The sequence below is a fragment of the Plectropomus leopardus genome, chromosome 4 (assembly GCF_026936395.1).
Source record: "Plectropomus leopardus strain MGB_pleo_1.0 chromosome 4, ASM2693639v1, whole genome shotgun sequence".
NCBI lineage: Eukaryota > Metazoa > Chordata > Actinopteri > Perciformes > Serranidae > Plectropomus > Plectropomus leopardus.
Window position 1 is genome coordinate 10,983,536 of NC_142179.1, and position 15,628 is coordinate 10,999,163.

The following is a 15,628-nucleotide window of genomic DNA, read 5'->3' on the forward strand; positions in this document are numbered from 1 at the left end:
ACATACAAAATATCCTATAGCATTTATCAGTTTAATTACCTGAAAATACCTACATTTTCCTTTAATAATGGCTTTAACCGATAACTTGTTTTCAAGACCAAAATATGCATATTGCTTTTCAAGGGTCAAAGGTGAGATTTTTGTTATTAAGTGTGGATAAACTAGCCTTTATCTTCAGTATGAATATTGGACTACATGTCTGCCTGCTGACGGAGCTCTGATGGAGCTGCTCAGACTCAGCGTGTCTGTCATTGAGAGCACGCACCTGCCGCGCTGTTGCAGGCTCGAGCTCTGGGTGTGAGCGCATATGGAAGTGGCAGGTGGCGAGAACGTGCGCTGCTCGCGCCGTTCAGCCCTCTTAGCGCCAGAGCAGCTCATCATTAGGATGGTGTGGCCCGCGGAGACAGGGCCTTTTCCCGCAAAACCAGGCGATTGTTTAAAGAAGTTACAAGTAAGCTTGAGCATAAATATTTACTAAATTGCATTAATTTTGTTGGTGTTGGTGAATTTGTTTATTTTCATTGTGAAAATTGTATACAAATATTACAAGAATTTATATTTTATTAGTTAAGTAATAAATAACTTTATAATAGTATTAGCCTACATTTTTAGTTTTAGTTTAATTATGTATTGGGATATTTAATTAACAACTAAAATAGGCCCACTCACTAAAATATTTTGCACGAACCCTGGAATAAAATTTAAATTTCAGTTTTGTTGTTAGCCCTCAAATCTTTCATTTTTATTTTATTTTTTTTAATTTCAATTCAGTTATCAAAAATATTTACTTAAATAAAAATATTTCTAAAAATAAAATAAAATAAAAATACTTTACACAAACTCGATCTTTCGTTTTATTTATTTTTCAAATTTTATTTTAGTTGTTAAAGTATTGTATTTGACAACTAACAAAATAAACTGTGAGCTGCTACCAAGGCTATTGTGTTGACATCATGTATAGGCTATAATCTTACAAAAAACAATACCAGGATACATTGTTACTATGTTAACATTGGCCTGAACAATTTATTATTGTATCCGTGTTTTCTATCATTGTTTTGTCCTTTTTTTCTGCCTATAATTGAAGAATATATTTAAAGAGAATATATATATTCTAATTTTCTTTTAAAGGATTGTTTGCTTTAAATAGCCACCGAGTCTTTCCGTCTTTCCTATTAATAGGCTAATAGTCATATCTAATCATCATTAGTATTTTTATTTGCTTATAATTTTTTCTTCAGCCAAAGGACAGAGGCTATAGCTAAAGGGGTGAGTCAGGCAGTTAAATGATAAATTGTGTATAGACACTAAAGAAATAAAAGTCCGTCCTTGTTTGGGTCATTAACTGATATCATGTTGCCGCCTCCACCTTTAAAACATTACCGCGTTGCTCTTTTTTTCACTGTGTCTATTTGTTTCCATTAGAAACCAGAACGCGGAAGGAATCCCTCAACACGACCAGTTAATTAAAAAAAAAAAAAAACATACCCGCCAATAGCAGAGCAGAGGACGGGGCTTCCCGCTCCACCTTCCGCTCGGGGACACTATTTAGGAGCCGAGTGCGTCCAGCAGAGCAGACAGACAACAGGTGCACCGGGCAGGACCCGCTCCTCAACCCTGCAGAGAGGGAAGAGGACGAAATTTTTAAAAACTGGAGATGAAACCTACAGGTGGTGATTCATAGACTGGGTGAGTAATTTATATATATCAACAAATAATAACAGCGGAAACAGCCTAATAAGTATTTCCTTATCATTATGACCACCTGCTGCTGCCAGGCAACCTCGTCAAACTCTAAACACATGGCTGTGTCTCTTTGGTTACTGCAACAAGTGGCAAAATTAAACTTATTTTACAGTTAAATGTTATCAAATGACACCTGCAATTCATTACAACATTACTAAAATAATCCCAGATTTTCTGAAAAAGAGATTCCAGTTTTAATTTAAGAAAGTTGCTTTTAAATGAAAATGAGCATCAACATGATTCATGTCTTTTTGTTTTCATAACCAGGACAAAATGAGGAGAATGCTGAGAGATTTTGTGGGAAAGAGGAGACACTGCCCCTTTAAGGTAAGAGGGGAAATAAAGGGAACAATCTACAGTCTGATTTTAAGGTTAAAGTGCTGGCTGCATCCTCCCGTCCAGCCTCTGAGCTGGTGGTGACAGTGTGGCAGTGTACTGCTGCTGGCTGTGTTATGTGACTGACAGCTGTCAGCTGCACGCCTCACTGCTGCTACACACTGACCTCAAACATGCTGCTGACTCAGTCTCATATCACTTGTTAAATCAAAATTTAACAGCTGAATAAAGTCGCGAAAGGAATTAATGAAAAGTGTTAAATTCTGCACTCAGCACGATAAAAAATACAGCTCAACATCAGTTCAACATAGTCAAATCCATTCATTTGCATTTACAGTGGGATGATGAGTCGTGGCTGGTTGGGAGGCAGTGTAATGTTAGCTGACGTTTCCTCTGCCAGCTCACACTGCTCTGCTACCTTAACAGTTACATTTGACTGTACCATTATCACTCATTCCCCAAATGCTATGCGGGCGGATCAAGAGATGCAAGAATCCTTTATCACATTTAGACACTTTGCACAGGAGGGAATGAGCTCAGTTTTAAAACAGAGGATGTTCAATTTAGGCAGCTGGTCTTAAGACATTCACTTTCAAATATTGAGCTTCTGGTGTGACAAAAGGGTAAAAAAAAGAGAACAATTTAGAAGATAATTTCGTCCAGTATTTCTAATTCGTTTTTCAGCTCTCTGATCGTGGGTGGCTGGTAGGCAGTGTCTTGTTAGCTGGTTGATTCTGTGTGTGCCAGCTTACCTGCTCCTGCCCTCCAACTGTCCATCTAAATCCACGCACAGCAAGCCAGGTTACTTCTGCAATTCACATGAACTTTTATCAATTAAAAACAGCGGAGCCTTCAGAGCTTTGACGAAAAAACTTTTTTTGGCAACCGATCTTAAAATATTCCGACTAAGAGGTGACCAAGGACACTGAAATATCTATTATAAAATGTAAAATGTCAACATCTACTTCAGAATATTGGTGCCAATATGTATTTGTGTTGCATTAATTGTAAGTTGGCATCAACATTCTGCATCTGAAATGTGAATTCATGGTTCAGTTATCAGCATTTGAGATACCATTTTTGCCTTCCTGATACTGATTCCAATACCTGAAATTGCATGTAAGACCATACAGAATACAGATCCGATATCATTGCATAAAAACAAAACAAAACCAAACCAAAAACAAACAGCTGTATACTGCAAACGTTGAAACTAAAGCCTTGCATACTGTACATATTACCTTCTTCTAGTCTTAGATTCTGCCAGTATTGCTTGACATTTTACTAACACTAAAGTTAGTGGACATCAATCCTTTATCGCAGCTCTAAAACAGTTCTTGACAGTGGCTGCAAGCATAACTTGCTGTGTAGAATCTGTTTTAAAGCTGCAAGAAATGACATAATATCAGATTAGACTAGTGAACTTGCAGATACTCGATCCAGCATTTTAGGTAATGCTGAAGGCATTTCCAATACTTGTATCGGTATCATAACTACTCTGTTTTTCTTGCTTTTAAAGCATGAAGTGAACAAAAGATCCTCATTACCTAAATAACAGCTATTACATTATTTTATGGTTGGATGGATGTTTAACAATTTTCTGGGTTAAAATCAGTCAAAATAGGCTAAAATGTAATGCTTCACCATCAGAAATCGATTTTAATGTAAACATTAGAAAGAGATGGTACAAGATACAGACTAAGCCAAACTGTACATCTGTAAAAACCCAACACTTCGATGGCTAAACAATCCTTCAGCTGCAGCAGTGGTCAATGTAAGAAATGTTCATTATGATTGTCATTATAAACCACAGGATGGTCCTAACACACACGGACAAACACACACACTCTGACTAGCCTCTGACGACTTGAAGTGGATCTTTTTATCCTGCATGTTTCTGGAGCGAGTCGTCACCCAACCAACACTCACTGTAACAGTTCAGAGTTCAGTCACTGCTTGCTGTCAAAGCACAGGAGACACTGACACACCACGCACAGATGCGTCCAGTGTTCATCTGCATCATAGCTCCACTCGTTTCTTCAGGATGATTTCCCTCACCAACGCCGTCACTTCTTGTCGAACGCTCTGCATGGGCTCGTCCGCTCGCCAGAACCGCACCACTTTCCCCTCTGGATTCACCAAAAACTTCCAGAAGTTCCACTTGGGGATTTTCTTCACAGAATCTGAAGCATAACACATCATTAATGATTATTTCTCCGTGCTTACGTCTAACTAGCCTCACGTAGCCAGACCGATCTTGTGCTGCTGTCTGACTGACTGAGGTGCACATTTAGGTGCTGTAAAAAGATAAAATCAAATCGTAACCTCATAGCAAGTGATGTCAATGGTTAAGTTATGACTTTCAACCTTAAAATATAAAAAATCACCCCTTGGCTACTCTCTCATAGTAGTTAGTGATATAGATAATATTGTCAATATAGAGTATATTGTGATATAGAACATTTCCCTGAAAAGTAATTGGGAAGCTGTTTGGGTGAAATAACCGGATGTTCCAGTAAATTCAGTTCATGGACAGATCAAGATAGCTCATCACATTGATGCAAACATGTTGAAGTGACAGAAACCACATTATAAAGTGTATATTAAATGATGAAAGGGTAGCAGTGCTCTACTGTGGTATGAAAAACGTATGGTTATCATACTGTGAATATTTGCCTAGCTACAGTATATATACTTTATATATAAGTTTAAATACTCTTGAAGGTCAAGGGGGGCGTTAGTATAATATATAAACTGTGATGCTGAGCAAGTTGCAGTGTGTGGGATCTACTTTTCTTAAGACTCAAGTGATCCTTTCTAACAGGGGTCGACAGATTATCCGCCTGGGCGATTACTGGGGTCGATATTTGGCATTTTGCTGATTATCTGTATTGGTATTTTAATTTAATGATTGCCAACAAAATCAATTAAAATGTGAAAAGAAAGTGTGAGCATGGGAGGATTTTTTAGTTTGTAAAGCCTCAGGGAGCTCTTTTTATTCATTCATTATTCAAAAGTTGCTGGGCACTTGCTGTATATGATGTTGAATGTTTTGATTAAACATTTGTTAAAGGCATTAAAAGAAAGTTTTGTGTTGGAGTTTGTTATATTCCAAAGTTAAAATTTTGACAAAACAAGATTTTCGTTTTTATTGTAAATGCATCTCGGTTTCAAATATGGGTTATCGCTCTTATTAACTACTAATAGTCAGTATCAGTATCAGCCCTGAAAAAATGATATCGGTCGACCCCTTTCAAGTGCATCTCCATCTGAGACAGTTGGAAGTGTGAATATCTTCTTTAAAAAACAGCTTATACACATTTGTTGAAAAAAAAAAAGTAAGAATCTTACCAGCATGTGTGCATCCCCTTTCCTCTTCGACTGCCTGACAGACTTTTTACACGTACTTCAATTATGATAAAGCATTTGTTCCAAAAAACCCAACAACTTCTGTTTTGATTCCTTTAGGGTCATTGTAAGTTATAATATTGATAATAATAACAATAACAACAACAATAATAATAATAATAATAGTGTGATGTGGTGATACTGTGTAACCGTATTTTTTTCTGAGATGGCTGTCGTACCTCGAAAATCTCACACCGTTGCAACCCTGGTATCAACATAACACTGACATAACTGAAGAAATTCACACACTGGATATCAGGAAAGTTCACAACAAAGAATAAAAACGATTTTTTAAAACTTCTTAAGGTGTACAATCAGCAGCTTCTTAATAATCATATTTTAGCAAAACTGTAAGGTGTCACACCCAAAGTAGGCACTTAAGAACTGCTATCAGGTAAAATCCCAAATTAAAACCAAGGTTAACATAAATAACTGCAAGACTTGATATTTCAGTAACTTTAGAAGTTAACAGACAGATGTTTTTCAGATGCATGTCAATAAATATAAATGTTACCATTTTGCATTTAGCCTTTTTTTCTCCGAGGAAGCATAATTATGTATTTTATATGTCATTGCACGTTTTATTTGGGATATGGGTGTTATTGCTGGAAGGCAGGTGTAGGTGAAAACCTTTTTTCTTTCTACACATGCAAAGACTTAGTGAACACTATGGGCTATGTAAGCAAAGAAAACTGGACATCTGTGTTTTATAGGCTGCCTGATTTGAGTTATTTGATCATAAAAATAACATTTAGTTGCAGCCTCATGTGAAAATGTGGTACAGTGAAAGTAAGTAGATCTAGTTTGTGCTTCCTGTCAGACAGCTACAAAAGTTTAGCCATAAATCAGACGTCAGTATAACTTAATGCAAATACTAACATTAGTCATAGTGATGGTGAAGGCCAGTGCAGGTAGGCCTGTCTGTGCAGCCTCATCTTTGTGTCCAGCATGGAGCTGACAGCAGACAGATGTGGTATGTGGTTTTGTGTGCTGACCTGTGATGAACTTGAAGGCAGGGTCAGCCTCTGAGCCCATTATTTTGATCCTGCTGAAGAAGGGAAAGGTGACGCCGTAGGTGGACTTGGCGAAAGCCTCGATGTCCCGGCTGGTCCCGGTTTCTGTGTCCCCGAACTGTCCACAGGGGAAGGCCAGCACGTTAAAGTGCGAGGTGCCCAGCTCCCGGTGCAGCTCCTGCAGAGACAAGTAGTTCGCCTCCGTCTGCTCGCTGTGACTCGCCACGTTTACAACCAAAGACGCCTGAACAGGAGGAGAAAAAACAGGCTGCAATTATCTGTGAAATGCTGACAGAAAAACGTATTCATGCAAAGAAACACACCGTGAAATGACACTGGATGACTTGGACACATTTTGCACAGATTTTTTGTCAAACTGCTGCGCCTGGTGATGATGTGGACTTACTTTTCCTCGGTACTTCTCCAGAGACACCGTCCTCCCCTTCGCGTCTTTGACCTCAAACGCATAAAAATCAGTGTGTTTCTTCGGCTTCATCAGCTGAGTCTGCAGGAGGAACAAACAGCCGACACCCACCGTCATGCTCAGCAGGACCCTCAGCTTCTTCGCTTTCGGGTTGGAGGACTTGGTCGGGTAGCCCCCTAAGGCCTCCATCTTGGAGGGGGAAGAAGAAACCGAAGTTGGAGCGGAGGCTCCTGCATAAAGTTTTGGGGCGGATCGATAAAAAGCAGCTTAGTAAAGCCAGTAAACACAACGACGGTACCGGAAATTACGCGCCAATTCCTCCAAAATAAGTAAATTAAGCGTTCTCTGCTCGTGTCGCCGTGTAGGTTTTGTACACGTTTGCACAATACAACACTATGCAGCCGTTCGGCTGTTCTGCAGATACTGCAAATAAAAACGTAATTTTAACTCATTTATTTGTTTGTTTTATTGTTGCAGAGATGCCACTTCAAGTTTTATTGTACTTTGTATAATAACAGGAAGGTCAATTCTGATTCAGTAAAATGTATCCGTTTGATAATAATATTAAATGATTTCTCAAATTATTTTGGTGCAAAACGTGTGCTGCTGTGCAGGGGCGTAGCACAAACGTATGGGCCCATGAGCAGTTTCTGTGGGCCGTCCCATCCTTCCGCTCTTGATTTATGTCTCTCTCATGTAGTCTACCTTTTGATTACTTTTGAAGCTAATTTCCTGTCTTGTCTTTCTTTCTTACTTCTCTTTATTTGGAACACCAATTTCTCTTCATTGTGGAAAGATATAAGCAGTATAAGCAGTTGAGCACGCAGCTCTGGGCGAGTTTAGGGATAAATTCAAGTTCAGGGGTGGACTAAACTACTTTACACCTTTAAGGGGCAAGAGGGGACCCAGAGAGCTTCCACTAAACTTCTATATAAAGTTCAGTTGTTCAACCAATTTATTCCACCTGTTTGAATATATTTATGGCACACATTTATGACACTGATTGCCCAGCTCCCCTTTCACTGGGACTCACTTAATATTTCAAACCTCAACAACACAGCAGCAGCAGCTGTCATAGTGGAAGGGAAAGTAGGACTGATTACCCAGGGCCCAAATGGAATCAGTCCCACTTTCCCTTCCACTATGACTTCTGGTGCTGTGTGTTGTTCAGATTTAAAATATGAAGTGAGAAAGCATGATTAGGTGCTTTTAGCTACAGTACCTTAATTCAAGCATGATTATGATTGCTTACAAAAATAACTATAGCTACATATAAGTTTTGGTGATAATAAACCTATATTGTGTGCTGTTAAAGTGCGCTGTAATTAAAATAGAATGTACAGTATAATTTGTTGGACTGGGGAAATAAAAAGAAAAAAGGCATTGCAATGCTTTTGCTTTGAAAGTTTTAACCGGAAGTTTTGCTTTTTGCATTTCGTGCTTGGTTTGAAGTTTATGGAGGTATGGACTTCATGTCAGTTTACTGTGTTTTAAAATTATTGAGACTACCTTTATTTTTTGTTTATCTATTTATTTACGAAACGTATTCATTTACATTATCATGGATACATACATCACTGAGATAAAATACACAAAAATGACAATAGGAAATAAAAAGACATACAAAATCAGAATAATGTAGGTATCATTTATTTTTTGTTTTTGTGTTTTTTGTCTTCTCAGGGACAAAACAACGCATGTCAGGTCTCTTATAAGCGCTTCAGGAGGCGGATCATCAGGCGGAGCAGTTTTGATGGTGCTGGTCCTGCAGCCAGTACACCGCTGGTCACTGGGCGGCAGTGTGAGCTCAGCTTTGAGTTTGACACAGTCTGTCAGAGACTCGAGCTGGAGTCACCACCGAGACACCGTGAACCAGCAGAGAGAGACCTGCATGGAAAACTACAAGGTATTTAAACCACACATCACCTCATAGAAAGATGTAGATCTACCTGTCTCTGTCTCCCTGCCTTTACATGACTATGCTATTTTAAGAAGTACATGCTTGCCTGCAAACACCATTTTAAAAGTCTGATTTTAATCAATATATAAACCATAACTATCATTCTTGTTCTTTGCCACAACTTTACTGTAAATACACAAGATTAACAAAGCTCCACCTGCAAGGGGCCTGATGATGGTTTATTGCAGGGTATTATACTTTTCTATACTTTCTGTTTGTTGTTTTTTTAATTGTTTATGTATTATTATTAATATAAATATCTTTTGTAATGCTGTTATTATTATTATTAGTGGTGGTGGTATTCATTTTATCTTATTTTATTTTATTTTATTTATTTATTTATTCCTACTGCATGTAAAGCAGCCTTGTTATTATTATTATTATTATTATTATTATATTAGTAGTAGTAGTGCATTTTTGTAGTAGTAGTAGTAGTACTACATTTTGCAAGTTATTATTATTATTATTATAGTAGTAGTAGTGCATTTTTTATATTCCTGGATATGAACAAAATGCAATAACGCTAAAAAAATGCTTTTGTAATTTATAGGTCAATAAATTGTGTTATCTGGAGCATGCCTCAGCTGTTACAGCTAAGTGTTGCATGTAAGTGAGCAGGCAGTGTTGCAGAGTAACATTTGTGGTTCAGCTGTAACTGCCTTCACCAGTATACCACCATATTTCAGGGCTGATTGCTAAAAAAATATATATACCATCTTGTTTTTTTTTTAAATAAATGAGCACAAGCTGATAAATCACCAACATAATTTTTTATAATGACATCAACAGTGAATCAGTCACAATGCAAAAGTGATTTGTTTTTGTTATGTTGTCAGAATACACCCACTTATTACATGCACCTCATTACTTATCAACTTCACCTAAGACTGGGGCAACACACTCTGTTATCTTCACCATTATATCAGCCCCGTCTCACTGTGTGGAATCATTGCAGCATTGTTTTGTGATGGCATGTTTTCTGTGATATCACCTTTCCTCATCAGAGACGGCATCAGTGGGAGGAGTGTCCCACTGCAGGACTGTCACACCACCAAACACGCCATGCACCTTCACTGCCAGGGGACGGCCTGCCATAGAAAAAGCCCCAGAACAGGTTTGCTTAAGGAACTTGTACCATCAGTTTCTTTGTGTGTTTATTATTTTGAATTTGTTCCATTGGAGCTCAGACTCCCTCCCACTGGCTGTCTGTCTTTCTTACACAATCATATCAAGTACAATGTTGAAAACTGTGTAAGAAGACAGAAAACACAATCAAGGTTGTTTTTTTCTTTGTTTTGTTTTTGTTTTGGAAGCTTCAGTTACAATAGCAGAGAAAACATTTTGTTTCTTTTTCACCTGTTTTTCTTAAGCAAGATCACTTAAGGTGAAATATGAAAGGTGAAAAACATCCCAGTTATATCACAGCAAGAATGGGATAGTACTCTATATAACTTCATGCAGTTTATGCCATTATGCCACAAAATACATGGAATATGTCCCCCCTCTGCCAGAAAAAGATGAGATTTGTTTGAAGAAAGCATCATGTAAAGACTAAATCTAATAATAGCTAAACATTTTTGCAGGGGTGGGTATGGAGAGCTGCTGTTCAAGAACCTGGAAATGCCCAACAAGCTGGTACATTATGAATGTTTTTCCTTCACTACATTTTTACAGTGCATTAATACTCAAACACAAAAAAGAGATGGTTGCTGATCTGAATGACCCACTGAGTGATACTACTGCATCTTTTAGAGCTTATGGGAAGTGTTTGGTGTTTTTTTTAATTTCTTTTTTGAGAAAGACAGCAGTGTGATTGCAATGAGTGAGAATTGATGCAAACCAGTAAACCAAAGATGTATCGCACTGGATGTCAAAATGTGTGTTGTGTAACTGTGTTTTCATGTAATATTTTTCAATTGTAGGTTCTCACGAGAGAAGACATGCTTTGCAGCCATTTGCAGTTTTGGACAAAGCTGTGAGTCTGCAAGGACAGTCAGTAATAAAGTTAGCGGCACCATCACTGCTGAATGACTTCTGTAAGAGAAAGTTCAAATCCTGCAAAAGATAACTACACTGAAAACCTCTCAGTGCTGTCTGTGTTGAAAGAACACATCATTGAAAATCACGTGTAGCAGAGCAAGCACAGAGCACACTCATGCTGTTCTGTGGTGAAATATTATCAGTCAGTTGAGTCTCATTCTGCTTTTCATTGTCTGACTCAGTCTAACCTCTGCAGCCCTTCTCTCTGTTCCATCTCTTCCCTTTCAGACACTGATCTCCTCGACTGCAGTTGTAAGGGTTTTGTTGCATTAGCGCTGGGCTCTTCTGTTTACCTCTGGAATTCAGAAACTTGTGCTCTGGTGGGATATTTGGACCCGAGTCCACAACCCGGCAGGCCGCACAACCAGACACAGTCCATCTCGTGTCTGAGCTGGAGCAGAGATGGCCGCGTTCTGTGCGTTGGGACAAGGCGAGGGGAGATACAGGTAAATGCTTTGGAGCTTAAAGTAAATGAGTAGAAAGAAGATGGAAACTGATCGACACAGACTGTGGTGTGGGGGGCTGTGAGAGGAGAAGTGTGACACCTAATTAAATCAGCAGCATGACTGTTTGTGGTCTCTCTCTCTTTGACATTTTAGTTGTGGGATGTTGAACACAAGAAGTGTATGAGGTGTCTGCCATCCCACACGTCTGTGGTCAGAGCTCTTTCCTGGAAACAGCAGTTACTCAGCAGGTTTGTGTTCTGTGCAGAGAATGAGCGTTAAAACATTTTTAGTATATAACAACTACACACGTCTATACTGGTTCAACAAGCAAAAAGAAATGTAGCTGGTATGATGAGGACATCACTGTGAATATAAAGTATTGATGCAGTGGAATGACAGTTTCATCATCTTACAGCGGCTCCCTTCTCGGACATATCCATCACCTCGACCCTCGGGCTCAAACATCTCTGGTGGGCGCAGCCGTCCAGAAGGAGGCGATCTGCAGCCTTCAGTGGTCACCAGGAGACGAATGGCTGGCCAGTGGCTCCTCAGAAGGCCTCCTCCGTGTTTGGGATAGAGACATTGCAGGGCTCACTAGGTCACGTCAGCCAGTCACTACAGTGAAACAGCCCAGTGGTGTTAAGGTCAGTGTATGCTTCGTGACTGGGACTTAAAATCGAAACATGCACACGCACATTTGTCAGCTAGTGCTGTCCTCCTGACAAAACTTCTCTTCAATGCATTAACAATCAACTGGTAAAATATTAATTAAATGCATTGTTTCAGAATCCCACTTACATGTTGACAGGTTGTGTAAGCTCAATATGGTGTTACAGAAATGTCACTGATCAACAATCTTGTTCTTTGGGGAGGAAGTAGAAGATGTACCACTCACCTCTATTAGAAATTAGGAGGGAAGCTTGTCTGCTGTATTGTGGAAAATTTAAACAGAGACTAAAAGTCTACAGCCAGACTAGCGGTGGCAGTGTGCTCAGCGATGATTTGAGATAAAAGCTAATGTCAGCATGCTAACCTACTCAAAATGACAATGTTAACATGGTGATATTTAGTTTGCCGTGTTTACCATCTTACGTAGTTTAGTTTGTTGGCTAACATTTGCAGGTGTTTAGTCATAAATTATAACAATTCATCCTGAGGTGAACAGGAATTTCACCAGATTTTATGGCAATCCATTCAACAGTTATGCTAAGATTTTCCAGCGCAGGATGATGAACAGCCTCTAACCCTTTTTAGACTGTATATGGCCTAAAGGTAGTCATACTTAAGTAAATTGAGTTTAAAAATACTGGAAAGTGGGTGGGTATGCTCAAAGGTTCAGCTGTTATTATACAGCACTTTTAGAAATATTGTTAGTTGATCCCGTAACTATTCAATGGGTGGTTTGCTTTAACCACCAGATAACTGCTGACTATTGTATGCTTTTGTATTTTATGTGTTTAGGCGATGGGATGGTGTCCATGGCAGAGAAAGATGATCGCCACAGGAGGCGGATGGAAAGACGGAGAGCTAAGAATCTGGGACACAGATTCGGGGACTTGTGTGACTTCTGCCTACACAAATTCACAGGTGCTTAAGACTCGGACATATTTATACTGTATATGAATATCAGATGGACTTCTCATAACGACTCCCACTGCAGATCTGTTCTCTACAATGGGCTGAAAAGAGGAGATATCTGGTCACAGGTCACGGCCTTCCTCATCATCAAGTTCACTGCTGGTCCTGGGAGTCTCCCTCCCTCAGCCCCGTCGACAAGCTCACAGGTAAGATCCTGAAATATGATAACAGCTCTCAAAACATTCACAACAGCTTCATAGGAATAAATGAACATTACACATGCTGAGTAATATTAGTATGACAGCATCAGTGTGATAATTGTATCATTGCTGAGATATTTCATAGCCATTGAAAACTGACTCATTTGTGCAAGGGCTTCCAGTGAATGTGAAACTATGAATCAAACATATCAAAAGTCACTACATTTGGGATGTCACATTTTCCTGAGTTATTGTGAATTGTCAGAGGCAAAGACAGACCCACTCGTGAAAATTTCTGTTGTACTTCACTAATAATTTTGCCATCAATCAAAGAAATTTAAGGCTCTTTGGGACTCCTATTTAATCTGCAATGTCTTACTTTTTTGTATTTCGTTGTGCTTTTCTCTAGATTGAATGCATTAAAATTTGCATGATGCAAAACTTTTGTATTTTGATGTGATGCAAATTATAACAAATGCAAGTGAAACCGATTGCTTGAAAACACAAGCATCATAGTCCAGTGTTTATCCCATCTGTTTAGTAATTCTTTGTCAAAACCAGTGCTTCTTCATTTTCTCCTGGTGAAATTAACCATTGAGACACCTTGTTTGGCAAGTGGAAAGGTATTTAATCATAAAACCTCATTCATGTTGTGTCTTTTTATTTTTAGGTCATTCCAACCGAGTCCTGCACTTGGCCTTAAACCCTGAAAACACTCAGATTTTCTCTGCTGGAGCAGACCAGCAGTTTCACATCTGGAACATGTAATTATCAACATCACTGAACGTTGTCGGTGAATGTTGTTGGAGTGTAAAACCTGTCCACAGATAAGCAGCTTTCATGGTAATGCCACTGTGTTTTCTCCCCCCTTCTCTGAAATAACCACAATGAGATGTTATAAACCACAATAAAACTAGGCCATGATAGTTCATGCACCACAGTTTCAGGGTTAAATACCACAATAAAAGGTTACTTAAATTCTATACAATATGTTACTTTATTAACTGCAGATAAGTCTTAAAGCCTCCGGGAACCCAAAACTTTCTTAATATGTAACTTAGGGTCGTTTAACACATAATAAAAAGCATTTAATTCTCAGACATTAGCCTCAATCCAAAAGGCTTTTTTTTAACGATTTTAATATGGATGACAATGTGAAAAAAGTACAGAAAATACCTCCAAAGTCCAGTCAAATATGGCTCAGGCAGACCAAGTGAAACTGAGTGTGAAAAATTGCAGTAATGCTAATAATTATGCAATTTTTATAGCACCTCTCACGAAAAAAGCAGAGTGCTTTCCAGTGCAACTCTCTTTACCGTAGCCTAGATTTAAGTTGCCTTTTTGGACAGCAAGCAGTCAAAAATTGGCGTATGCACTCCTCCTCCTGACCCTGTGAAGCCCTGCAAATAATAAGAATTCCAAAAATACATTTCGTAACCAGTGCAAAGAAGACAGACTTTGTGTTTCGGCTCAGAAGCTCACTTTCAAAAGACAAATAATGTGCATGTGGGACTTATTAACACTTATTAATTTATGTATTTATTTATGTTACTTTTAAAAATGATGATGATGTTTTAAAAAAAGTTGTTGCTTTGTGTCATGCATGTAATGCTCTCTTGTAGCCTCAAAGGTTAACTTCTGAGAAAAGTAAACCAATAAACATTTTAATACCTGTATGTACCACTTTGAACTATTAAAGTAAGTTTGGAGGATTTATTTCTCTTTTTATAGGGCTTATGAGTTTTTACTCGACATTTGTTACTCATATGTCACTTTCCACAGTGAGCCAAGTGTGCCTGAACTACGACTACTTGATTTTATCTGCGCTCATGTGTCACATGTGAATAGATGCACAATGAGGTCGTCCTGACAGAGACCTGTGTGTTTAAAGATGTCTCACTTGCAAGTATGTGACCAGGCGAGACTTCGGAGAAGACTTTGTGCAAAAGCACCTGTGGTGAAGACTTCCTTTCAAAAAAAAAGAAAGAAAAAGCAAGACCACCGTCTGTTGGTTAAAATGTTCACAGGCACAGCGGTGTAGCAGAGCTGGTGCAACATGAGGTTTGTCACCCCAAATGTGTGATTTAAGCTGTTAATCTGCCCACCATTGTGCAAAAACTGTGGCAAATTTTTAACAGCTCTTTGCATATTCTGATGCTTTGCACTTTACATCTAAAACCTTTTCAAGGACCAAAATAAATTACCAATACAGAACCTTAAATATATCAGAGGCCCAATGAGTTCACTTGGTAGACCTTGTTAGACCTTACCAACAGGTGCACAAATCATAGCTCTAGAAAGATCCTTGTTTTTCTTGTTTTTTTTGGATGTGGTTTTCTTTCACATCCAAACCAGTTTTCAAGTTGCTTTTCATATGAGGTAACACACAGTGGACGCTGAGCTCACCCACGCTGCATTGTCCTTAAAATGTTCCTCTTTTTTGTAACATTTCATTCATCTCTGGAGGCTGTGGATTG

The 15,628-nt window shown here is 38.7% G+C and overlaps 2 protein-coding genes and 1 long non-coding RNA gene across 4 annotated transcripts; 1 reads left to right on the top strand and 2 right to left on the bottom strand.

Moving 5' to 3' along the window:
* Positions 1 to 179: 179 nt before the first annotated feature.
* Positions 180 to 15,149, top strand: LOC121944700 (cell division cycle protein 20 homolog B-like). 2 transcript variants are annotated; one of them, XM_088076531.1, is made up of 12 exons: positions 180 to 1,689; positions 2,014 to 2,073; positions 8,611 to 8,833; positions 9,892 to 10,001; positions 10,471 to 10,522; positions 10,810 to 10,923; positions 11,156 to 11,373; positions 11,527 to 11,621; positions 11,789 to 12,017; positions 12,835 to 12,960; positions 13,034 to 13,157; positions 13,822 to 15,149. In XM_088076531.1, exons 2-12 carry the CDS (start codon positions 2,020 to 2,022, stop codon positions 13,917 to 13,919), a joined length of 1,443 nt encoding a protein of 480 aa, XP_087932657.1. In that variant the 5' UTR covers positions 180 to 1,689; positions 2,014 to 2,019; the 3' UTR covers positions 13,920 to 15,149. The 2 variants fall into 2 exon arrangements, with proteins under 2 accessions (XP_087932657.1, XP_042344522.2); XM_042488588.2 differs by lacking the exon at positions 180 to 1,689 and having other exon boundaries at positions 1,718 to 2,073.
* Positions 3,716 to 7,196, bottom strand: gpx8 (glutathione peroxidase 8 (putative)). Its single transcript, XM_042488360.2, has 3 exons — positions 6,910 to 7,196; positions 6,486 to 6,747; positions 3,716 to 4,265 (listed from the first exon to the last, which is right to left on the bottom strand). Exons 1-3 carry the CDS (start codon positions 7,114 to 7,116, stop codon positions 4,102 to 4,104), a joined length of 633 nt encoding a protein of 210 aa, XP_042344294.1. The 5' UTR covers positions 7,117 to 7,196; the 3' UTR covers positions 3,716 to 4,101.
* LOC148189723 (uncharacterized) lies at positions 9,841 to 11,964 on the bottom strand. Its single transcript, XR_015776393.1, has 3 exons — positions 11,787 to 11,964; positions 11,221 to 11,630; positions 9,841 to 9,975 (listed from the first exon to the last, which is right to left on the bottom strand). It is a non-coding gene; the product is annotated as an uncharacterized LOC148189723 (long non-coding RNA).
* Positions 15,150 to 15,628: the final 479 nt, after the last annotated feature.

Excerpts from the sequence above, each read along its gene's own strand:
- LOC121944700 (XM_042488588.2), top strand. The coding sequence starts at position 1,990 with ATGTCTTTTTGTTTTCATAACCAGGACAAAATGAGGAGAATGCTGAGA. Across the intron at positions 2,074-8,610 it reads GGAGACACTGCCCCTTTAAG|GGACAAAACAACGCATGTCA; the intron begins GTAAGAGGGGAA and ends TTGTCTTCTCAG. Across the intron at positions 12,961-13,033 it reads CTGCCTACACAAATTCACAG|ATCTGTTCTCTACAATGGGC; the intron begins GTGCTTAAGACT and ends CTCCCACTGCAG.
- gpx8 (XM_042488360.2), bottom strand. The coding sequence starts at position 7,116 with ATGGAGGCCTTAGGGGGCTACCCGACCAAGTCCTCCAACCCGAAAGCG. Across the intron at positions 6,748-6,909 it reads TGGAGAAGTACCGAGGAAAA|GCGTCTTTGGTTGTAAACGT; the intron begins GTAAGTCCACAT and ends CCTCCTGTTCAG. Across the intron at positions 4,266-6,485 it reads TGCCTTCAAGTTCATCACAG|ATTCTGTGAAGAAAATCCCC; the intron begins GTCAGCACACAA and ends GTTATGCTTCAG.